Consider the following 25549-nt stretch of genomic DNA (forward strand, 5'->3'; position numbering starts at 1 on the left):
TGTGGCTCCCGGGACTAACGGGCGTGCCATCTGCTCGCGCAGCCCAGGTGGTAACCAGGGTTCACGTGTCAGCCGGCGGAGCCCAGCGCCAAGGAGCCGCCCTGGCAGGTCCAGGCAACTCTGCTCCCGCAGGTTGCTGGGGGCAGGGCGGCGGCCAGCAGCATCCCGCTCGCGCGCTCGTGCGGATCGTTCCCCCCCCCCCACGCACCTCCCCCCCCCCATCTGCCGATCGGGGACCCCCGCGTGGGTCGGTCTCCTACAACAAAAGGGCGCCCCGCCCTTGGAGAGCCCGCCCCGCCCAGGCTTCCCGCGTCCGCGCCCGCGTCCCCGCGGGAACCGCTCCCGCGTCGCCGCCTCCAGGTACCCGGAAGGGGAGGGGGCGAGGCGACAACAATCCGGCGGGCCAGGGGGCGGAAAGGCGCGGTGCCGAGCGCCAATACAGCCGGGGGCGGGGCTTCTGGCCGTGCCGCCTCGCCATTGGCGGGCACCGCCCCTCCGGCCGCCGCTCATTGGTGAACGCTCAAATTCGGTCTCAAGGCGCCAGAGGAGGTGTTTTAGCGGGGACCGCCGTCGTCCCGGGCTGGAGCTTCGCTAAGGCGGGTAGGAAACGCTGTCGCTACGCGGACACCGCGGGCTGAAGCCGAGGGTCTGCCAGCCGTACTCTGCCCTGCCCATGTCGCCAGCCAGCTGCTGAGAACTACACGCCCTGCCCGCCCGCGCATGCCACGCGTGCGGCTGCCGGTGTCCCCGGAGACGAAAAGCCTTCATCGCACAGCGGCAGTAAGGAAGCGTGCTGGCCCCACGGATGGGGAGGCGGGAATGGGGGAGAAGGGATACCCACTGGCCCGGGATCCGAGTGCCCTGGCGGTTGTGCAGGCTGCGGCGCTGGATGGAGGAGGCTGGTCCCTCCCCCCACGACCTAGAGGTTTCCCCGGGAAGAGTTTAACTTTAGAGTGTGCATAGATGCCCGGGAGGGGTTGCGTGCATCCCACAGGGGTTGGTCTCGAGATCGGGTTTCAGTCTACCCACTAGTTCAAACCCACTCAGAGTTGAATTCCTCCCCGTTCTTTGCGCCAAAATTAACTGACCTGGGAGACCCTGTAACTTTCTTTCTTGACGTTTGTCTAACAGCCTCCTTGCTGGCTAACTATTTTGCCCACTGCTTTTTCGTAAGGGATTAGAGTTTGGGCCAGGTTTTTTTTTTTTTTTTTTTTTTTTTTCCCAGCTTTCTTCCCATATTTTCAGTGATTTCAAAATATATTATAGTGTTTGTTCATGTGAGTTTTACTGAGGATTGCAGGATGTCTGCATTCTTGGAAAAGCCCAAGAACCCTCTGGGAAATGGAAGTTGGTGTTCACAAATGGCATGTTGTTGTTGTTGTTGAAAATAAATGTAAAATCGTTTTCTGATATACTTGTGTGTTCCAGATGGAGGTAAATTGTTTAACACTAAAAGACTTGATCAGCCCCAGGCAGGCCAGACTAGATTTTGCCGTTGAAGATGCAGAAAATGCACAAAAGGTAAGCACATAGAAATGCTTTCATCTCTAATTTATTTTGGACGATGATGCGTATCCTTGTTTTTATATTCAGCATAATTTTGATGGCCATCAGAGAAGAGTTTTTAAAGAATGGGGTCACCAGAACCATTGTCTGGTGTCATTAGTGTTGGAACCAGCCCCTGGAGTCAAAGATAGAGACAGGGGGCAGCAATCGAAAGTTTGTAATGCTCAGGGTTGCCAAGGGTAATTAAGCTAATGCTTTGTGGAATGTCTCCAGGAGCAGACTTTTGCAGTTACAAATACCGGATTTAATGTTAAAATGCTGGAAAATACCGTCTTCTTCCTAGTGAACCAAGTACGGAGTTCTCCCGAGAGTTACAGTCTCGCCTACTGTACAGGGGTCCATGTGACTGGCCCTCGCCAGCTATTCCGAGTAGTTTACAGCCCCACTGTTTCTTATATGCTAAACCACATTCTTCCTTTCTGCTCTTGTGTATTTTCAACACATTAACCCGCTAAGCTGGCCATGGCAGTATCTAAACCATGGTCTGCATCAGCACAGATATACAGTTCGGTAGATGTCCTGTTGGTAGGTTTAACAGTGAAATCTGGTCATTGTTTAAAGCAAAAGCAAACAGCTATAACAGACCAGTTTTAGAAACTTTAAATACAGGTCTATAGTAGAGGCTTCCTTGGGCACTGAACCTCTGGATTCCTGGTTTTAGTTTCATGCCAAGAACATACTTTCATCCACTACTTGACAGTGATTATTTTGTTAGAGGGAGAAATGCATATTAAAACATTATTAATTTGAAGAGGGTATTTTAAAAATTACCTAAAAATATGACTTTCTGTTTACATTCGGTTTTGGGTTTTAGGAGTTGCAGAGTAAAGCTTTTCTGTTTTCCTTTGTAATTTGGATGGTGTGTGTGTGTGTGTGTGTGTGTGTGTGTGTGTGCATGTTGTGTGTGTGCCTGTATATGACTGTGCGTACATGCATATGACTGTGCGCACCTGTGTGTGTGTGTGTATGTGTGTCCGCGCGCCTGCATGAGACTGTGTGCATACCTGCATATGACCATGTGCACCTGTGTGTGTGTGTGTGTAATATATAAAGTCTGCCCAGTCAGCTCTCCACTTCTCTTTCTGGTCAGTGACTTAACGGACACTTTCTCCAGGGACTGACCACTCCCCTCTCCTAGTTGGCCTCCGCGAGTGTTATTGAGGTTTCTTGTGGGGGTGCAGAGAAACTCAAGAGATTGGCAAAGTGGCAAAATAGCTGAACCAAAGTGAAGAAGAAGGGGCTTAACCAGAGAGGAGGCAAGAGATGAGGCCTGTGTGGTTTTGTAGGGATAGCAGGAGGCTCTTTGTCCTCTTCCCCATGGCTGCAGGATAGGGCTTTTCTGTGGATGGTAGGACCATGGGGTTCACGGTCACAGAGACCTGGGTTTGATTTCCTGCTTGGCCATTTACTAGCTATATGGCCCCAAATATATTTTTAAGGTCTTTCAGCAAATATTTGTGTTCCAAAGGCTGGAGATGAGGAGGTTTAATATCGCCTAACCTTTCTTAGCTCATTGGTTACCTCTATAAATCGGAGCCAGTGCACGGCTCCTCGCCCAATTGGGGTTTTGTTAAGTTGCCTAGCTTTATACATTCTTCATGTGGTACCAAATTAAATGACAGTCCAATCATAACTTACCCTTTGGTTACCTTGGTTACCTTAGAGGCTTTCAGAGACCCAGGTGTAAACGTGGCCAATGATATTAGGCTTACAGAATAGAGGAAGAAGAAATAGGCATTGGAAAGCTCTGGAGGTGGTGGATGTAAGACTTAGGTTAAACCTCACTGGGTAAAGAAATTCAAAACTACACTAAAACAGTGAGAGAGAACATGGCAGACAAAAGAAACAATATCTGGGGCTTTGAGAAACCCAGAGTGGCCAGCGAGGTGAGGCAGTTTCTTTTGAGGATCCTTCTGTGGGAAACCAGGAGGGGTCCCTGGGTCAACTTGTCCTTTAGAGGGCCTCTTTCTTGATGTACAGACAGCTCCTGATCACTCATGGCGAAACTCATTTTGGAAAAAGAACTTTATAACGTTATCACCATGTTGTACTGTTCTCAGTTCTGGTAAGCTAAACAGACGGACCAGTGCACTGAATGGTGACAAAAGCAGGAAATGGACAGTTTGGGACAGTAAAGGCCTAAGGCTGGAGCTGTTGAGAGGACTTTGTGAAATTGCTGATTCATGCATTGGGCTTGAAGGGAAGGCATGCTAAGTCCCTGGAATATGGGGAATATGGGAAACATGTGGGGCCTGACGGTGGATGCCTATAATTCAGCACACAGAGGCCGAGGCAGGATAATTATGAAACTAGAACTAACAGGCTCATACCACCAGGCCTGGCTTCCATGTGTGTTCTTTCAAGGCCATTCGTGTCTTTGGGGGGGGGGGTAGCTAAGGAAGGCGATGGATTCATCATGCAATATGCTTATGCCTGTGTGATTTATAGACAGGTGACTGTGCAAGAGGCGCCTGGTTGCCTGATTTTAGGATTCTTGAAAAGTCACAGCCTTGGACCCAAACCTGGAATTGTGGGCGTGTGGGTTGACTTTAAAGCCGAGCATATGAGATTGGGTGAAGCAGTCCAGAGGTAGTGAAGAGGGCCGGAAGTCTGGATGTGAACTCTTGCAGCTTGACAGAGTAGGGGAGGGAGCCTGATGAAGGAGATTGAGAAGTGACCGTCAGGAATTCAGAGAGCTTAAAAAAAAAAAAAAAAAAAGAATGAGTAGAGTCTCAGAAGCTGAAGTCTAGATGTTATAGCGCCAAGAACCATGGCCAACCTTAATGACGTCAGTGGAAGAGGCAAGGTGGCTTCAGCACCAGTTTGGTTTGGTGACCAAGAGGTGACCTGAGTGAACACCATGGATTGGACAGATTAATGGTTGTAGAAACTCTCAGAGGGTGACAGGAGGACAGTCTCAATGTGGATTGCTCTTTCTAGAAAGTGTGTTCTGGCAGGAAGTGGAGTTGTCAGCCAGTAGCCTGGAGACACGTCCTAACCTCGAGTCTTTGCAGCGGTGAGCCTTTACCAACAGGTGGGGTCTCAACATGGCATCAGAAGGAAGGTGATGCTCAGAGGAAGAGCTCAGGTGTGATTGGAGGACAGCTCTGAAGAAAACCAATGGGACAAGGTGTGAGCGCCTATGAAGAGGAAACTAGAGGGTGACCAGATACCAGCAAGGCTCTTGACAAAGCTGGTGTGACTTAAGATTGCATGTATATAAAATCATAACCCAAGTTTGGAACCAGGGTCTTTTAGCTTCCAAGCCGTCTCTGGCCGTGTACAGCGTATTCCCATACCCGTAGTACCAGTGCTTATTAATAATTATGATAAACATTTACATAGCATTTCACAGATGGCAGCGTTTATTGTCTGAGCTGCTGTGCCAGCATTGTTGCAGATTCCCTCCTTTACATCTTAGAGCGGTGAGGCCATTCCATGGCTTGCACCTGTCCGAGCTCTCTGCTGGCCAGGATGTTGCAGGTTAGATTTCCTCGTAAGCAGACCCCACTTGAGTGTTGAGTGCAAGAGACTTGTGGATGCCCAGACTTGTAGCAGCGGAAGGAAGAGAGTGGAAAGGAGCAGAATTAAACAGAGAAAGAAATGGAGTCATGATGGAATTCTGAGATTGCATTACAGAGACTTCAGAGCGACCAGCCAGTAAGGACACCAGATGTTGGCGTGCCGGGTGGAACTTTTACCAGTCATTGAGTTCAGTGTTGGCCTCACGGGAATGGGTGTGGTCCTGGGCTCATGGGTTCTCTTGAGCCAAGGCAATGCAACGAAGGGCGTGCACTATTGGCATTTCTTCCAACAGCTGGGAGAATGACTCATTCATTCCTGGAGAGACTTGGTTGCATCCAGCATCTACCATATGAGCAGGCGGCCTTACTAGAAAGCCTTGACAATTGGTCTGAACCCCGTGTTTTGTATATCTTGGAAACATGGAATGAATAGCCAGGTCTGTAACTATTCTAATCCGTTTCCGCTCTGTTGCACGGTGTCTAGAAGACAGTACAGACAGGTAGGTGGCGCAGTGTGTAAATAAGCCATAGCTCACCACCCCACCGCATCCCCAGGACCGCTCAACACAATTTGTGTGCCGTTTTTAAACTTTGATGTATAGTTGTTGTCTTAGTTGGGGTTTCTATTGCTGCAATAGAGCCATGACCAAAGAGCAGGTTGGGGAGGAAAGGGTTAATTTGGCCTATATTGCCATATCACTGTTTCATGACAGAAGGAATTCAGGAAGGAACTCAAACAGAGTAGGAACCTGAGGCAGGAATTGACGTGGAGGGGTGCTGCTTACTGGCTTGCTCCCCACGATTTGCTCAGCCTGCTTTCTTACAGTGCCCAGGACCACCAGCCCAGGGATGTCACCACCCAGGATGGGCTGGGCCCTCCCCCATCAGTCACTAACTGAGAAAATGCTCCCTCCTTCCAGATGACTAGTTTGTGTGTCAAGTTGACTTAAGACCAGCCGGCCCAGGTATAACTACAGTCCTAAGGCAGCCACATTACCCAACTTCACTCCTGCTTTCTCACATAAATGAAACTGCAAATACATCTGTGTATGAAGAAATTGTTCATTCTGAATCGCTCCCTCACTGCAGAAAAACCCCAGGACTCATTCCTGTGTGGACACGTACCCTGGAAACGGGAGGGAGGGAGGGAGGGTGGGTGGGTAAACCCATCTTCTCGTGAGCCTGGGACACACCTTGTGCCCTGAGGGTACCTTTTGGCAAGATGTAGAGTTCACTCAATCCCTGAAATACGGCATGTGGCACTGGCTTCATGGACTCATTACTGAGACAGGCAGACATCCAGGAAGCTGAGGAGAATCGCCCTGTTCTACAGGGCTAAGTGCCGGGGCAGATTGGAGAAGGGGGAAGGGCAATAGCTAAAGTTTATTGGGAGCTCACTGTGCACTTGTGAACTAGTCTGAACCTATGAAGTTGGTGGGGTTTTTTTGTTTTGTTTTGTTTTGTTTTTTGGGGAGGGGGTTGTTTGTTTGTTTTTTTGTTTTTTGAGACAGGGTATCTCTGTGTAGCCTTGGCTGTCCTGGACTCACTTTGTAGACCACGCTGGTCTTGAACTCACAGCCATCCACCTATCTCTGGCTCCCGAGTGCTGGGATTAAAGGCATGTGCCACCACCGCCAGGCTTTTTTTTTTTTTTTTTTTTTTTTTTTAAATCAACTTTGTTTTTCAGTTGGATAAATGGAAATGCAATGAGGGGAGGAGGAGGAACTTGCCTGAGATTCTGCATATATAACCACTCCCCCGGGCTGCCTCTCTAAGTACTACTGGGTACCTTCCTAAAACTTAAAAAGACATAGTTTCCTCCTTATTTGTACCCAGAATGAGCTCACTTGAAGATGCACCATTTTAGAAACTGCGTTCGGCTGCCTTTTACGTGCTCAGATTTTTACATGGGCTGCTGCTGCGTACGACTTCGAGCATCTCTTTTTAACCTCTGTACCGAAGGTTATATAAGTTCATCAGTAAAATGGAATAAGCAATAATAGTACCTGTGCCACAGAATTAGATGAGGAATTGATACAGGTCCAGCAGAGAGGGTGTGTTGTGTGGTGTGTGTATTACGCACTCAGTCATCGCCCTTGGGGGCTCACTTGCGGATGCTGTCAAAATGGCTCACTGACAGGGACTTGTTAGCAGAAATGAACAACTTTCCCAGGATCGTTGCCTGCTCGCCTCTGCTAAAGCTTGAGACCTGATCACCTCCACCACGCCCTCCGTGCACATCACGGTACAACAGAGTGTCACCATAGCTGGCTGGCAGCTTCTGACTGAGAGTTGGTTGGCTTGTATCTTAAGGATTTCCAATGCTATGAAGAGACACCGTTGACTATGGCAGCTCTTAAAAAGGAAAGCACTTAATGGGGCTGCCTTACAGTTCCCTGGTCCATTGTCACCGTGAACATGGTGGTGTGCAGACAGACATGGTGCTGAGAGTTCTCCAACCAGCTCCTCAGGCAGCAGGAAGAGTAACACTGGGCTTGGCTTGAGCCTCCAAGACCTCAAAGCCCACCCAGGTGACACACGTCTTCCAACAAGGCCACACCACCATAATGCCGCTCCCTGTGAGTCTCTGGGGGCGGGCCATCCCAGACACAAATACCGCTCTCTCCCTGGCTTCTACCTCTGTCCAGAGCGGGGATGTCTTAACCTCTGAGCAGCAAGACCTGGAGCATACAGTAGCTGTAGGGTGGTAGATACAGGACAGGAAAAGTGCATGTTGACCCCTTCCTCTTATTGCATGAGTCACTATTGACAGGAAGAGAATTCCACTGGAGAAAAGGGAAAATCTTTCAGGTTTTGAATGGTATAAAACAACAGTTGAAAGACATTTGCTTCCGTTATTTGGTGGGTCCAAATGTGGGCTTTTTTTTTTTTTTTAAATCATGGGCTTCCTTATAATTGTCTAAGGCGGTACTCAGGAAGTATGGCGTGGGGCAGCTGCTGCTTCACAAACTATTTCAAGATTGCACAAGTTGACGAGCAAAACCTTGGCACTGAGCACTTAAAAACCCTTGCGAGCAATCTGATACCACCTTTGGGGCACCTAGGCTTATGACCTACTGGAGATGTCACATGTTGCAGAGGCCATACGTTGATTGAAGCGACACACTGAAGTGGTAAGTCAGGAAATTCCACCCTGGTCCTATGAGGTCAAGGGTCACCCAGCAGTATATGGTACTCAGGAGATGTGAAACAGACTAAGCAAGCCAAAACCTGGTCCTTCGCTCTGAAGGGTTGAAGAAACACTGCTCAGAAAACATCAGGCGGCTCTCAGGTTAGCCTGCTCTAGCTAGCGTTTGGTTGGCTGCTCGCCCTTTAATTTGCCCTGTTACTGGTTGCTTCTGAACCTTGAACTACAAAGGCCTAGCTGTTCTCCACTGGGAAATGCAAACTTGTAAGTATAACTTTGAAAAATAAGTCCCTGTGAAGCCAGAAAAGACTCACTTGGCCTTCTTCACTTCCAACTATGACAAGCATCCGTTGGTGACAGATGCATTTGTGACTGCTCTAACACTTCATGACAAATACGTGTGAGCCGAGTAGCAGATATAAGGGGGCTCCCTGGAGCCACTGTCCAGTGCCCTTGTAGCTCTCTAGTTTCCGTGTATCCGATCTCACTTCTCTCCGACCTTGAACGTGAGGTCTGTTTTGGATTCCCAAACCTAAGTGGAACATACTCTGCACTCTTAACTGACACCTGCCCCTTCTTGGCCTTGCTCAAAGTTTTCTTTGCCTTAAATAGGAAAATATATTTGTTGACCGATCAAGGATGACTCCAAAGACTCCAATGAAAAATGAGCCAATAGATCTTTCAAAGCAAAGACTCTTTACTCCAGAAAGAAATCCTATTACTCCGGTAAAGCTGATCGCGAGGCAGCAGCAGGTGGAGCCGTGGACACCCACAGCCAACCTGAAGATGCTCATCAGTGCAGCCAGCCCAGACATAAGAGACCGAGAGAAGAAAAAGGGGCTGTTCAGGCCCATCGAGAACAAAGAGGATGCATTTGTGAACTCCCTGCAGGTAAGGGCAGTGCTCACGGGGCTCTTGGAAGACCCCAGAGACTTCCGTGATTATTAGAAAGTCATGATACGCGTCCAGGCAAACACGGTGTTAATTAAACATGCCATCTTTTTGTTAACAGCTGAATTTTCCACTCATTCTCATTTTCATAATTAATTTCTTTCCTCTCTTAACCAGACCGCATTTTTAAAATAATTTATTAGTAGTTTGATCCAATAAAGATACTTGGATTTTTTTTTTTTTTAAGCACTGCTATTTTGTTGTTGTTTGATTGGTTGCGTGTGTGTGCTGTCTTAATCACTATTCTATTGCTACGAAGAGATACTATAAGTGACCTTTTTTGGCTGCCAGCCAGCTATAGTGGTGCTCTGTTGTGCTATAATGTGCAGGAAAGGAGTGGAGGAGGTGGTTTTCATCTTTCTCTTGTAAAAGCAAGCATTTGATTGGGGCCTGGCTTACACTTTGAGAGGTTTGGTCCAGTATCACCATGGGGAGTAAGGAGGCACACAGGGCACTGGGGCAGTGACTCAGAGCTAAATCCAATCTGCCAGCCAATAGGGAGGCCCTGGGCCTGGTGTGGGCTTTTGAAATCATAAAGCCCACCCCCAGAGACACACTCCCTCCAAATCCTTTTCAAAGAGTGCCACTCCTTGACGACCAAGCATTCAAATATCTGAGGCTACGGAGGCCTCAGCCACCACGGCCTAATGATTCAACCCCAGGGCTCTGTACCTAGTAGACAAGCCCTCTGCCACCAGGCCACATGCCCAACTGCCATTGTAGATGGCTCTTAGGCCATCTTTAAATTACATACTCTATGAAGAAGCAGGGCCGCTCACCAAACAGCACATTCATCCTTTCTAGAAAGACCCAACAGCCATTTTCACTCCCTCCCAAACTTCCTCTGAGACCTCCCAAGAAAAATGACTTGCAAATCGGAGTCTTTCCAGCTACCCCCCCCCCCCCCCCCCCCCCCCCCCCCCCCCGCCATTTATGGTAGATTCGAGGCCACAGTCTCCGAAGCTGAGCTTCCTGTCTGTGTCTCAGTTAAGTGTGCGCCACTACGCCTGGCATGGTTTGCTTTTTCAGATCATTCACGTGTTTTCACAGTCACGGCTCTTCTTCCACTGCTACACAAAGATCCGCTGCGTGACTATGACAACGTGCCTCTTCTGTCTGTGGCCACTAAGGTGGTTTCAGCTATTTGGGGCGGAAACAAATATACAGCTTGTCTCTATCTTCTCGTGTGCTTGACTAACATTTCCCAGAGCGGTGGTTCTCAAAATACTACCTGGGAACAGCTTTCTTCGCAGAGGATCCGTGGCCATGTGTATCTGCTTGTCTGTATGTGTGTTGCATTGGTGCAGTGCCCACAGTGGCCAGAAGGGGGCATCAGATCCCCTGGAACTGGAGTTACAGGCAGCTATGGCCTGCTCCATGTCGGTACTGGGAATTGAAGCCAGATTCACTGCAGGTGCTCTTAAACACTGAGGTCTCTCTCTGCCACCCACCCCCCGCCCCTAAGTTACTTTCTTAATAACACTAAGATTTTTGCCAGTTACATTCCCATTCTCTTAAGTTTGCGTGATTACAAGATGTAGATGTTGTAACACACTAAATACAGAAGTAAGCATGGAATCTAGCTTTCTGTGACGCCATCACTGCAGAGGTTAGAAACTAGTATGTAAATCCTGACCTTTGACCTCAGCATCGTGCCATCTCTGCTCATTTTCTACTATATTCAATATCAACAGAAAGAACTCATATGCCGACCACCAACTCTAGTCCCTGTGACCAGGAGGCAGAAACAGACAGATCGCTGCGAGATCAGAGCCAGCCTGGTCTACAGAATGCATTCCAAGACAGAGAAACCCTGTCTCAAAAACAACAAAGCCCTGAAAGATCATCATCAAAATACTCAGATAAACAGAAAGCTCTCTGGGGTCCTCAGTAGTTTTTTAGGAACACAGATCGACCCTCTGAGCGCAAAGTCTGAGAATTAGCGTATTCACCATTAGTGGAAGCGCTGTCATTGGCCGTGCACAAATCCACAGGGAGTTTGGTGCCACAATGCTCCCAAGCGCCTGCCTGTTTCCACCAGGCATGGGAAGCATTGATCCATGTGTCCTCTGAAGCTGTCACTAAACACGAGTTCAGTTCCCAGCATCCACGTGGTGGCTCACAACCCTCTGTTAACTCCTTTCTAGAGGGATACAGTGCCCTCTTCTGGCTTCCATGGGTAGTGCGTGCACGCACATACACACAAGTAAATAAATATGGATGGCCTTTTTGGGGGTTTTTGTTGTTTGGGGGTTTCTTTGTTGTTGTTGTTGTTTCAAGACAGGGTTTCTCTGTAGCCTTGGCTGTCCTGGACTCACTTTGTAGACCAGGCTGGCCTCGAACTTACAGCGATCTGCCTGCCTCTGCCTCCCAAGTGCTGGGATTAAAGGCGTGCGCCACCACGCCCAGCCCTTGATAACCTTTTTATATCTCTTTAACCTTTGTCTAGCCCAGGATTAGAAACACATTCTCCTATGCTTTACTATAATTTGCTTTCTATACATCTTGGGTCCATTTGGAATTGCTTTTTATATGTGACATGAGTCAAGAACACAGCTTTTTCTTTCTGTATGTTTGTCTGTACAATTTTCAGGCCCTCTCCCTCTTTCAGCTGACAATGCGACATCTGGCATATGTCACAGTTACTTGTGTGTATTTCTATTTCAAGAGCCTTTCCTTTTCTTCTGGCCTACTTGTCTGCTCGAGGCCAGGACCATTTATTTTCCAATAGGCAAAGAACAAACTTTGCCATATACTTAAAATGCCTGGCCTGTTTCTGGCTCTTTCTTCCACGTATGCTTCAGACTGGTTGTCTTATTTTGCTTTTTCAGACACAGTGTCACTGTGAAGCCCTTGCCCACCTTGAACTCCCTGTAGATGGGGCTGGCCTCGAACTGATGGAGAAGTGCCTGCCTCTGCCTCCTGAGTGCTGGGGTTAAAGGCATGCGCCGCGCTGCCTGGCTCTGGAAGGGATATTTGTAGTGACTGGAGACGCATTCATTTCTCCATGGTGCCACGCCTCCCATCCGTGAACTTGGTGCATGTGCCCAATTCTAAGTGCTAACACGGTGGTTCTCAGCCTTCTTAACACTGTGACCCTTTAATACAATTTGTGTTATAGTGACCCCCAGCCATAAGATTTCTGTGTTGCTACCACATTACTAATTTCGCTATTGTTACGAATCATAATGCAAATATTTTTGGACATAGAAGTTTGTCAGAGGGGTCGCGACCCACAGGTTGAGATCCATTGCTGTAAGATCTTGAATATTAGCTAGATTTACTCCTAAAAACCGTAGCATTTGAACTGACTTTTCTCTTGTTGTACAGGAGTGCAACTTGGGTTGTTTGGGTTTTATTTCTTGCTTTTTTTTTTTTTTTTTAGTTTTTTTTCCCCTTGGTTTTTCAAAACAGAGTTTCTCTGTGTACAGCCTTGACTGTCCTGGAACTACTCTGTAGACCAGGCTGGCCTTGAGCTCATAGAAATCTGCCTGTCTCTGCCTCCCACATGCTGGAATGAAAGGTGTGCAGCTTGGGTTTAAAACATATCTTCTTTTTGGGGGGGGCGGGGGTGTTTCGAGACAGGGTCTCTCTATGTTAGCCATGGCTGTCCTGGACTCGCTTTGTAGACCAGGCTGGCCTCGAACTCACAGCGATGCGCCTGCCTCTGCCTCCAGAGTGCTGGGATTAAAGGCATGCGCCACCACGCCCGGCCAAAACATATCTTCTTGTATTCAATTATCTTGCTAATGCCTCTTGTTTTTTGTAATTTTTCACTTTTTTTTTTTTTTTTTTTTTTTTTTTTTTTTGAGTGATCCATCATACCCTTTTCAGAATGAAAAGGTTTCGTCTGTGCTTTCCAGGCCTTTGCCTCAGTTTCTCCTCACGCCCTAACATGTCCATGCATGCTACGGAAGGGCCCGTGACTCTGGGCATCCGTGCTTTCCTGGCTTTCAGGGAACACTTCCACGGTTTCTCAGCTAGCCAGATAGTACCTCTTGTATTGTCATGAATGTGCAACATGAAACTCGTCAAGAGCCTTTTCTGAATCTTTTGAGATTGACTTTTCTCCTTGGGTCTGTTTATTGAAAAGCCTTTGATTGGCAGTGGAGACCTGTTCAAGTGTGGGTAGAGCCCAGAGTGCTATTTGAGTATACTTAGAACAGGAAAAGACTTCGGCTCACTGGCCCTTAAGGAGGTTTGTCAGGATTTGGTCCGTCTTGAAATATACAACAGTGCAACGGGTCCCTGCATCTCAGGCTTTGTCACTGACTGTCACCCAGAGTCGCAGAAAACAGATTGTGACGCCGCAGTGGGTCCAAAATGAGGCCTGGGATGCTGCACCTCCAGCAAGTGCCTGCTGTTGCTGCTGCTCCCAGGTCCACACACATGTGAGAGGGAGGCAAGGCTGGAGCAAGCTGCCCAGCACATCATTCCTGCTTTACTTAAACTTGTATCCATGAGTCCCAGCCTCATGTTCAAAATGAGAAACAGTTCAGTCCAGAGAAGATAACAGGAAAAGCATTCAGAAAGACTAGAAGTTGTTTTCACTGGGATGTCGAATGGTGTGGCTTGGGACCACTTTGCCAAGGGCTCGCCAGCACCAGCAATTAAGGTGGTAACCGTGGCATCTCCCCCCTCCCTTCTGTCTGCCCTCTGTAGCTTGACGTCGTTGGCGACAGTGCTATGGACGACTACGAAAAGCAGAGGCCAAGCAGGAAACAGAAAAGTTTAGGGCTGCTCTGCCAGAAGTTTCTAGCGCGCTATCCAAGTTACCCCGTGTCAACTGAGAAAACCACCATCTCTCTAGATGAAGTCGCCCTCAGTCTTGGTACGTATTGTTCGATTATCCAACCACCTGCCGCCTGCCATCTGTGGCAGTGGGAAGCTGTTTACCCTGGGCAGGCCAGAGGCATCGCATAGCCTCTTTTATTAACAGAGGGGTCCTGTGAGAGGGTGAGGACAGCAGACCTCCCTCCCCACCAAACCTCCCTTCACTGTGCATAGAATTCAAGGAAGCCTAGACCTAAAGGACCAAGCAGAAACTCTGGGCTTTTAACCTACATGGGGATTGGGGCTGTAGCTCAGCGGTAGAGGAGCTGCTCAGGAAGTACAGAGTGGGTTTAACCATTACGTCATACAGGGAAGAGAATGTGTTTATTGTAGAAGGTAGTGTTTTTATACGTATATCACAGATCAATGTCATTTTAAATTCTTATTTCAGGATCTAAAAGTATAAACTGGGTATGATGGCACATGCCTATAATCCCAGTACTTGTGAGACAAGGGTTAGGAGGACTGTAAATTTGGGGCCAGCCTAGGTTACACAGTGAGGCACTATCTCATAAAATTACAGATACCTTGCTCTTTGTTTTTAATATGCTTCAGAGAGCTTGGAATTGGGATTATTATTTATATTAGTATAAGAAGCAAAAACTTGAGTATTGCTGTTAATTGTATCTCTCTACGGCCCAGGAGCCAATAACTGACACAAAGAGACTGAAATGTAATTCAAAGCTACAAGCACTACGCCGGGCAGAATCTAAACTGCTACTAATGTACTAGTAAACCAAAGTTAAACTGATCTAATCCTATCCCAAGCACTTGTCAATCTGATGGTCCTGGGCAGCTTCCCTCCACCAACTCCCTCAGTCAACTGTCCACTCCAGGCTCCTCCTCCTCTCCTCAAAGCCCCGCCTTCCACTTTCTGTCCTTCTGCCCAGCTGATTGGCTAAATAGCGCTTTATTGACAACTGCTACATCCACTCAAGGCATTCCACACAATTCCCCTTTTTAGTCTAATTTAAAAAATAACAACTTTTACCTATACATTTATATTATTACACCAATAAACAATACACACACACAAGACCACGAAACTATCATTGTATTCATGTTATACTCATAGCATTTTGCTGTCTTCAGCCCCATTAGAGACGTGAGAAGGAATAAAATTAATTGCCTGAGTAAACAGGAAGTGCAGTATAGCAACTTCCAAGATGAAAAAATGACAGGGATACTTTGCTGCCTGAACAGTCACTCAAAACTCTCTCACACGTTGGAGCATCATCTTCAGCCTTCTGGTCCAGTATATCTGACAGACATATTTGTGAAGCAGGGACTGTTGAGGACTTGCCCACCCTGTCTTGGCAGAGTTTGGCCGTCAGCTTCACCTGCATCCAAGCTTGCCCATTTCAAGCAGAGTTCTGTCTGTGACAGAAAGGGAGGAAATTTTTGCCCGGTGGCTGATTTGCCACATCTGAAGCCTTCTCCATAAGGGGGTTCCTCGATACTCATTACCTTCTTTGAGGCGGGCTGGGTGTTGCCAGGAGTCAACCTGTCTCATTTTTAAAGAATCCTCAAAACAGTTTAAAAAAATAAATCTTTAAATGCCATATTCTGAGGTCTCTGAGGTTTTTGAAGACCTTATCTAGATATTTTACCTTATCTATTTAGTGAACCTAGGATTTATATTCTTGATAAAATTGAGTAGTGCAATGAATTAAAAATAAACTTACTTTACATCAAAATATAAAATACTATACCAATGAATTAAAAATAATGTTGTGAGTAATTAGGCCCTAAGTTGAAGAGTAGATTCAATAATCTACCTTTTGTCCTATCGTCCCTATATATTTCTGTATTTTTCAGAGAGAAATCCCTGAGTCCAATCTCTCTGAATAAGACCAATAATAACATAACCAACTCCCAATGAAGATAAACATCCATAGCCTTACCCCAAACCTTACCCAACCCCCTCCCTTAAGGGAAATGGGACATCTTTCTCTTTTTAAGGCTTCTTCTGGCTGATTTGGGATGAATAATACCTATGTAGGGGCCCAAATAAAAATGGGAAAATGGTTAAATAAGCTAGAGATAATATTTGTGGACCTGTCTCTAAATGTTGAGAAATCCCAGGCTTAATAAAAATCCTGTGTGGGACAGTCTGAAATCCTGGACCAATTGGAATCAGGAGCTTTCTTCGAAGCTGTCCTGGGAACTGTTTTGTTCTGATGCCAAACAGCATCTGCAGCACTTGTGAATGGAACATGAGGAATGCAGCATGTCAGCATCTCAGCATGCTAGAGGATGCATCCTGTCAGGTCTGACCCAGCATCAGTGTCTGGTTCTTTTGTTCTGAAAACATAATTTCTCACAAGCATTATACAGTTCTAAAACTATAAATGCATGAGGTGTGCAGGATGCCAGAACAATCCATGCTGGTTCTGTAGTTTGAATTCTTGTATGTATAGACTGACTTAAGTTAGCAGTCTCCCTTTCATCCAGGTCTGTTTTATTTTGACCTCTTTCAAAGAAGAAGTATAATATTGCCATCACCAAAGAACATACAATCATTATTTAATTGAAATCAAAACAAGATTGTATAGTTCTAAATGTCCTTCTTTAGGCTCTGTGATGCCTTTATGGTAGGCTAGGCTGCTACCTGTCCCCCGAGAAAATGTATCTCGTTTTAGAGACAAGCCGGTTGCCCTGAGCAAAAGAAAAGGCATTAAGCTTTAAATAAACTTATGCATACCCTAGGCATCTTGTGCCTGGGTTTTCACACTTACATAAACTCCCATTTTAGAGTTTATGCATACCATAGGCATCTTGTACCTGCGTCTCACCCCTTCTCTCTACAGGAGGTGGACACTTCCACCTTTTAGACTAAATGAGCAAGAACATGACACTTGAAAAAGGCCTACACCATAGCCTTTACAGCAAACCTGTCAGGATAGAAAATACACAGCTGGACCAGCCTCCTGACAAAGAGGGATGCACATGTTCACGTGGCAGGAGCGTGTGTGCCTGAGATGCCCACACAGCTGTAAATATGTATACCATTGCTTTGGAAGAGCGACCCCTAGTGGACAGGGACTACATTGGGTTTCAGGAAGATTGAACTGTTGAAAGTCATTAAACAGAAATCACGCTAACCTGGAGGCATAGGGGTATCCACTTAAAAACAGGAAGCTTTACCTGTGGGGAAATATTTGAAGGGATAAGCTAAATGAACAGTTAATAGCTTGTGTCTCATAGCTGTCTCTTCTGTAGCCCAGAGAAACGTGTCAGAATCGTGGGCTGTCGGGCTGAGCTTTTTGAGCTGAGAAGGCTCTGACTGTTGGAAAATGAGACATTGAAGAGACCGTGGGTTCTGCTGGGAAGACCATGGGCTAGGCTTTGGGGCAGATAGGGCCCGGCTCTGAACTTTGAGATGCTAACGTTTTCTCGCCTGTAACATAGTTGAGCTAATAAGAGTAACGTGCTTGGGGAGGGGTCCTGGCAGGGGTCTCAGAAACCAGTCTTGCAGAAAACGAGGGTTAACTGCCAGACCATCCAGAGCATAAAATCTCCCCCAGCCCTGCACGCCTGCCATGTATTCAATTTCCAGGTAGAAATTTTGTACTGGTTTTAGTGCAGAACACAAAAGTGAGACATTTGAGGCAAAATGTACCGTCCTGGGGCAGATGAAAGCTCTTATTCACCCAACCTATATATCACTCCATGTTATAGCTGTCTGGAACCAGACTCCAGAGTTTTCACAACAGCCTCCCAATACCCTATGACCACATAGACCTGCCAGTAAAACGAGCTGCCATCTCCTCTCATGTGAGATTGAAAACTAGTGTCTCTCCCTAGGAGCTGGTTTTCTCCATGACCATCTCGTGGCCTCGAGCCTGAACCCCTTGTCCCCTCCTAATTTCTAATGCTACCATATATCTAAAGATGTGCAGGCTTTCAAGCTCATTTCCAGAGTCTGCCGCCATGTAGATTGGGCTCCGGGTTTAATGAGTAATCATCTAAAGACTCGGAAATAACCTTAGTCACTAGAAAACAGAACAACCTTTGGTTCTTACACTGACCGGAATAACATTCTCGGTCAGTTCCTAGGGAAGTAGACTAAAGAAAATAGAGCAGGAATCATTAAGTCTTTGTGTGATACAACTAGGACCACGAGTAGACTTAGTAAGGTCACCTCAGTACAAAGGAAAAGGGTAGAATGCCAGGGGAAACCTCCCTCACAGCAAGCCCCAGGGCAGCCTCTAAGTCTTGAGGATGGAACTTTAGGGGCCCACCCCCACACACAGCGGAACCTGGGCAGGATTGAGATGCTGGGCATGGTAGAATTGATAATGGGTTAAGCTGACAAGTTGCCATCACGTTTGCTATTTACCGAAACAACCTACCAGGCGCCTGTTGGCACAGCCTTATCTTCCTCTCAAAGCAAGCCGAATGTCTTTCCTTTTCCTTCTCGGGACTCCCGGCCACTAGGTGGAGACTGAACAGCTTATCACCAAGCACAAAACAACACAACAGCCAGGCATATGGCCAGCCCCAGGGTGTCTCAGTTGCCTTCACTTGGCATTTCTAATGGGAAGGTTTATGGGATGGCACAGGCTAAGCAGGAGGTGTTATTATGTGGAAACAGGCTGGAGTAAAGAACCAGACAGCTCTGGATAAGAGGTGCCTGCCAGTACCTTCCAGCAGGGCAGCTGACGCTGAGCCTGGGGTGGGAGGCAAGCTGTTCAGGGTCATGAGTGGCAGCGTTCTGATTGACCGTGAAATTTCCCTTTGTGTGTGTGATAGAGCTCCCTTTGGGTCTAGAGTGTTGTTGATTATTTGGTGTCTTTCTCACATTCTATCTCTAAGGAGCCCAAAGCTACCTTCACTGAGGCTATCTCTGGCAAATGACACAAACAGAGCATCTTTATAGCCATTGGGTTTTCTACAGAGTACCTAGAGGCTTTTTGCGTGGGTACTTAGATGAGGGCAAAGCGAACAGTAGGCCCAGGGCCTGTTACCCAACAGCATGAGTCATGAACCAGAGATGTTTAAAATCTGCCTCTATTGTAACTCTTTATGTTAGTGGGGGCTTTAGGTAGCTCCAAGTGGTGTAACATAGATATCAAATTAGCATCTGTTGAGGACCCTTTTCAGTAATGCTCTTAATAATTATTTTATAAGGTTCGTACTATGAAAAGGTTTAGTGACTTCCTGGGGCAGGCCACTTATAAGGGATAGAGGTGAGGATTCCTCTCCAGGCAGTCTGATTCTAGGACATTCCATAGTTAATCAGCATACATATTTTCTGTAATTAGAAGGGAACTCCTACTTACAGGCGTGCAGGGAAAGGGGTGGTGAATTTCACGGCAGGCCTGCCCTGGGCTTTGGGCTGCCCTTTGGGCTGCTTGTTGGCAGACAGTGACTGAGAGGGCAAGAACAGTTAGTACAAACCACTGCAGACAGAGGATATGTGGTCCTCCAGCAACACCAGAAGGGAGCCCAAACCCTTGAATCTGGGGGTTCCAGTTTAAAACAGAAGGCGATATTTATCATCCATTTACCTTACCAGACTGGTCAGAGTTACTGTATTAATTGTTACATCATTCACACTCCCAAGAAAGGACAGTACTGTCCGGTGAGGAGATAGTTATGACAAAGCCTGTTTTATAGTTCTGTGGTAGTCCTTGCTGTCAGTGTGACAAGATTTGTCCTATGGGGTAGGATCCCAAACTGACTAAAAAGAGAAGGCAGAGCAAGCTGAACGCCAGCTTCGCCTCCTTCTGTTTCCTGAGTGAGTGTAGTAGCTGCCTCTTGACCGCCACCGTGGTAAGCTGTCTCCTCAAACCATAAGTCAGAAGAAGCCCTTTCTTACGTTGCTTCTGTCAAACGTTTTGTCATAACAAGAAGACAGGCAGCTAATACAAGCCCACCAGTTAGGAGTGTGGGTCACCACCAGCCAGCTACCGTGTCCAGTAGGCACGCTGTTCGTCTTACTGCATTCTGCCATAGTGCGTGAGCAGTGTGCTTATCAACAGGTCTAAAGAACGGGTGCTGTGCTGTCACTGCCACACAGAAGGTAGCCTGGCCATCTTAAGAGTATGCCACCCTAGATGTGTTTGAAGGTTGGATCCCAAGAAGGAAAAAAAAAAAAAAAAAAACAGGGTCTCTTTGAGTCTTCTTCCTCTGACGGCCTTCCTGATTAGCCACAGTCGCTGGGTGGGCATTAACTGGCACGGCGAGCACATAGTTCACGTCCCAGGCCCTTCCGGAGCTGAGACTCAGAAATGTCCGTTTACATGGTGCCCTTTGGCTTCTTCGCAAACAGGTGTCGAAAGGAGGCGCATCTATGACATTGTGAACGTGCTAGAGTCCCTGCATCTGGTCAGCCGGGTGGCTAAGAATCAGTACGGTTGGCACGGTCGGCACAGCCTACCCAAAACCCTGAGGACGCTGCAGAGGCTGGGAGAGGAGCAGAAATACGAAGAGCAGATGGCCTGCCTCCAACAGAAGGAGCTGGACCTGGTGGAGTATAGGTTCGGAGAACGCAGGAAGGATGGGTCTCCGGATCCCCAAGATCAACACCTACTCGATTTTTCTGAACCCGACTACCCCTCCTGTGAGTCTGTTATAAACTTGGGAATAATGGCAAAAGGAAGTGATTGTCTCTGACTGAGAGACTGACTACTAAGATGTGAGGTGCCAGAGTGACTGACTGCCCTGAGGGGAGATGCTCTCTTACCCTACTGAGGAAAGGCAGAGGGCTCCCGGCGGGGCTGCCCACTCCACCTTACCCGTGGCCGTTCTCCTAGTTAGAGCATGTGAGCCACACGTAGGCACATACTGCTTGCCTCTGAGACCTCACACTGAAGACATTTTCTTCTTAAAGCATTTCATTCAATTACTTGTTAGAGTAAATTACTAAGGAAAATAGCCCCAGTAGCTGAATCTGTTAAGAAAGATGGACAAGCCCTGCTTCCCCTTGGTGTCATTTAATTGTCTTGCTTTTTTTTTTCCCCCCATCTTGTTCTTCCTTTACCTCAACTTATTTGTCCTCGTCTTCGCACTGCAAACACTGGTACGCCATCAGTCCCACATCCTCCGTGTTGTGAGGATGGTACATACAGGCATCACTCACTACCTTGCCCTGTTAGACACTGAAGGAAGGGTAGGATGGTTTTCTTTAGAGCCACAGCTTTGTGCCTTTTAGCTCCGCCCCATGAGGAAGCACTTACCCATGTAGCCAGAGGAGAGAGGCATGTATCTGACTGTACCTGGCTTCCATGGGAGCACAGAAATAATCAGTATCCTATTTGTATAAAGGCAGGCACCTACTCTGTTAGGGTACATGCTAGCCACTGTGATAACAGAGAAAAATGGGATTCTTGGGCAAGAGAGGTAGCTAAGGACCTGAATTCAGGTCCCCACTATACAAAGTCAGGCACGATGGTGTGTGCCTGTGATCTTAGCACTGGGAAGGCAGAAGATGAGGGGCTCCCTGGGGCTCCCTGGCCAGCCAGTCTCACTGAATAAGTGAGGTCCAGGTTCTGTGAGAGACCCTGCCTCAAAAAATAAGATGGATAAGCAATTGAAGAAATATGAATATTGACCTCTGGGCTCCTCACACCCCCCTCCACAGGACCATGAACATAGACCACCCATGCACATCAACACAGACACACAGAGTTCTAGCTTTTGAGAGGTGAGTCAGAATTCAGACAACAATTCCGGATCCCTGCCTGTCTCCTTTTATCTGCCTGCATTAATCTTTTCAAAAAAGTTGCTTAAGGAGAACGGCCATGTGGCTTCTATCACGTGGTGTAAGCATGAAGCGTTAGGAGTGGGTAAAAAGCCACATCTTGGGGTCTGCGCCCACTGCAGTTATTTTCCAAGATGCAGGAAAATCCTTCCGACTCCTTTACGGGCTTATTTTTGTGATGTGCGTCCAGTGGGCTTCTTTCTGCCTGTTACCGGATGACCATTCCATATGCTGCCATTGTGAGAGCACTCTGGAAAACTGGGAGCAAAGTGTTTCTTGTGATAAACCTGTTTTGATGACTTTTTTTCCCTATTTTTTAGCATCTGTAAACAGTCGAAAAGATAAATCTCTAAGGATTATGAGCCAGAAGTTTGTCATGCTGTTCCTCGTCTCCAAAACCAAGATTGTTACCCTAGACGTGGCTGCCAAGATCCTCATAGAAGAAAGCCAAGATACCCCGGATCACAGTAAATTCAAAAGTAAGAGCCCTCACCTAATGCGTGCATCAGCACAAGAGGAGATTGCCTCTACGCTTAATATATACGGAGAGGGTTTTCTTGATGGTGGTGGTTTTGGAGAAATGTGCTCAGAAAAGCCCTCTGTGTCAGAAGAGGTCACTCACCAAACAGACACCCCTACACGCACACACCAATCCAAGGCAGAAGCCTTTTTCTCCGCAGTTACAGTGGACTCAGAATGAGAGGCTGAACGCACCCCAGGCCAGGGAGGGCGTGATGACTTTGCATTTCTCTTTGGTGATACTCCTGTCAGCGACTGAATGTCTGAGTCTTCTTTCCCCTTTTCTCCCCATACCCCGCCTACTTCTCTGAAGGGTGGAGATGAGAGTTGTCTACAGGTAAGTGCTAGAGAAATGGCTAGGGTTGGGGGCAGAGGGGGAGGGGACAGGGCTGCTCGGAAGGGAGAGAGTCTCTAGGTGTCACACCCACGCACCTTCCTTTGCCTTAGAGCTCTGCTCGCAAGCTATGCCCTGGTGAGGAGCCATGAGCTTGTCTCCTCCAGTTGCCTTTTGGGTTTTTTGCTAGAATAATAGCCACCCCATGGGTGAGATGGTTAAGAGAAATGCCAGCCCTGGCAGGCGCCGTGACATCAAGTAGACGCCTGACTCTTTATTCATTTCTTGAATAGAAAAGCAGGCGCGCCATCTCATCCTCCTTTTTTAACATGGCTTCTGAGTCGCCCCTTTCATACGTGCATATTCCAGAGGTTTCTCCAAAATGCTTTCAGAGGCAGAGTACGCCCCTCACAGCTCTCCCCATTGGCCAGGCTTTCAGGTGAGCAGCTGCCGCTCGCCATGGCTGTACCTCCTGGCCTTGAGTCTTGGGTGTCCTGTGTCCCCAGGAGTGTGGCATCACTGAGAGCCTGGGGGATCCCTGTTGTTTTCACAGACCAGCTGCCTGGGAGGAAGGTGCCACCACCTCTTGCTGGGGGATACTCAGGGCAAGCCTTTGCTGTCCACAAAGCAGAATTATATTTCCTAAGCCTCTAATTATAGCCTGTTTCCCCTGTATTTTTGCTATTGTCAGCAGAGGATACATGAGACATGACCTTGTGGGAGGGGCAAGGACACATCGTCCTCCCCTTACATTCTGTGTGTCTGCAGATGCTTTGGGTACATAGATCCTGAGTGATAGCATGGCAGAGCCACCAGTCTCCGACCACCTGTCCTCTGGAGGCTTTGTGTGGTAGCCAAGGAATAGTCCCTGTCAGAAACGAAAACGCATTGGCATTACACATGGCATGACCAGAGTTGTGTTTTATATCTTTAAGCAAAGGTACGACGGCTCTATGACATAGCCAATGTTTTGACCAGCTTGGCTCTGATAAAGAAAGTACACGTGACGGAAGAGCGAGGCCGGAAACCAGCCTTCAAATGGATCGGGCCCGTGGACTTCAGCCCCAGTGGTAAGGAGCCGCGGTCTTGATAGGGCCTGCTGTATAATTCCTTTTCCTAATTAGACATCTAGACAGCCAAATTAACCTTTTCCATTCTCCGTGTCACAGCGAACGCTAGACTAACAACCTCACTCTTGGAACAATAATTCATATTATCCAGGAAACATAGGTGCTGGTTGCCTCATACACATCAGAAAGGGACGTTAAAGTATACCTGTTTATGAATTTTTATTTTGTTCTAGAACTTTTTTCTGAAAGTTTAGGACTAAAAATTTAAAGTGACACTTCTGAACTTGGGTTAGTTCTACGTAAACAAAATAAACCATTGTTTTTTCAGGAAAACTCCAAATAACATTAAAAAAAACTATAATCAACTGCTCACAAACCTAGTGTGACATACAGTAGCTTCTAAATCTAGTGGGGACATACTAAAAACCTTTTATGTATTTAGTTAAAAGGCTAAATATACCATGATTTTGCTAAACTATGATCAAAGAGTTTTGCCTTGTGCTTTTTTCACAGTTAACATCTGTGCAGTCAGGGGCTGGGTCTCCTTTGAAAGGTACTTTGTATGTAGCTATGCTGTCTGGACACAGCCATTAAGATTATTTTTAGATTTATTTATTTATTATGTTTACAGTGCTCTGCCTGCATGTACACCTGCAGCCAGAAGAGGGCATCAGATCACATTATAGATGGTTGTGAGCCACCATGTGGTTGCTGGAAATTGAACTCATGACTCCTGGAAGAGCAGTCAGTGTTCTTAACCACTGAGCCATCTCTGCAGCCCCAAGATTATTTTTAAACTACCCTTTCGATATTGGTGTTACTGGCCCAAATTAGTGCCATTTAACTAGGACTTATAAAAGATATAGCTCTCTGCCTCCCTGATAACATATTAGGATCTCAATAAAAACCACTTAAAATCAAGTATAACTACTTCAACCCAGCAAGTAAGTGGGAAGTGCAGACCAACTACTGTACTGTATGCCATGAGAGGTTTAAGCTGTTGCAGGGTGGGGCGCAGTCTGTGCCTACAAGAAATAAAAGACTTCATCGTTTTTTGTTATGTTTTTTGCTTCTGTACTTTGGCTTCTCCTCACCTGGGAAGCCGCCTCCTTTTTGGCATTAAAAAAAATGGTCACGTGATCCTTAATGGTGGGCATGCGTTCTGAGATACGGGCCATAAAGCACTGCCATCATTATGTGAAAAAACCTGAGAGTCGACCTACACAAAGACAAAAGGTCACTCGACAATAGAATCATCTAGGAGCAGTGTCACATAAATGCTCTGCCTGACCCGAGCATCTTGTGAGGCATATGAGTATGTTGTCTCAGCCTTCGAGATCTGGCTCGAATGCCAAGCTCATGTTGTTTTCCCTGGTCACCTAGAGAAAGAGCATTTCCTCTGGACAGCTACAAGTGTGGAAATCAGTGTTGCGGGATGCCCTTGCCCTATACATCCAGGGGTAGATCTGTCACCCACTGGAGTTGGACGGTGAGCCTCTACCAAAGGCGTAGAATTAGCACCGAGTTTGAGACGAGGCGGTACTGCCTCTGTAGGAATGCAGACCATACAAGTTAAGTTATGATGGATTCAGTTTGGGGAAATTTGGGAGAATAGCATACTTGAGAATAAATCTGGACCACGCTGGGGAGATTAGCCAGCCTGATTTAAGATGAGACCACGGGGTAGAAAATGAGGTACACTATAATGACCTGGGGACACACTCTTGGACGGCCTCTGAGGCTGAGCCAAGAAAGTCATAGTGGCTGGCTGGAACAAGTGACAAGGAGTCCCTGAGCAGAGAGATTATGGAGACAGAAAGACTGCAACGCAGAGACGCTGTTGAACAGATCTCATCAGTAGAGGCGTGAGCTTCTGTTGAGAAGCCAAGGAGTTAG

General features: G+C 47.1%; 1 protein-coding gene across 1 annotated transcript in view; it reads left to right on the forward strand.

Annotated features, from left to right (window-relative positions):
- The first annotated feature begins 1375 nt into the window (after positions 1-1375).
- The window catches only part of E2f7 (E2F transcription factor 7), a 40967-nt gene continuing 16793 nt past the window's right edge, over positions 1376-25549 (forward strand). The window contains exons 1-6 of the mRNA XM_051139796.1: positions 1376-1521; positions 8851-9129; positions 13852-14020; positions 20300-20590; positions 22051-22209; positions 23519-23653. Coding sequence (XP_050995753.1) covers positions 1429-1521; positions 8851-9129; positions 13852-14020; positions 20300-20590; positions 22051-22209; positions 23519-23653 — 1126 coding nt within the window. The 5' untranslated portion in view covers positions 1376-1428. The remainder of the gene's footprint in view (positions 1522-8850; positions 9130-13851; positions 14021-20299; positions 20591-22050; positions 22210-23518; positions 23654-25549) is intronic.

This window comes from Acomys russatus, chromosome 31, assembly GCF_903995435.1.
Source record: "Acomys russatus chromosome 31, mAcoRus1.1, whole genome shotgun sequence".
Lineage (NCBI taxonomy): Eukaryota > Metazoa > Chordata > Mammalia > Rodentia > Muridae > Acomys > Acomys russatus.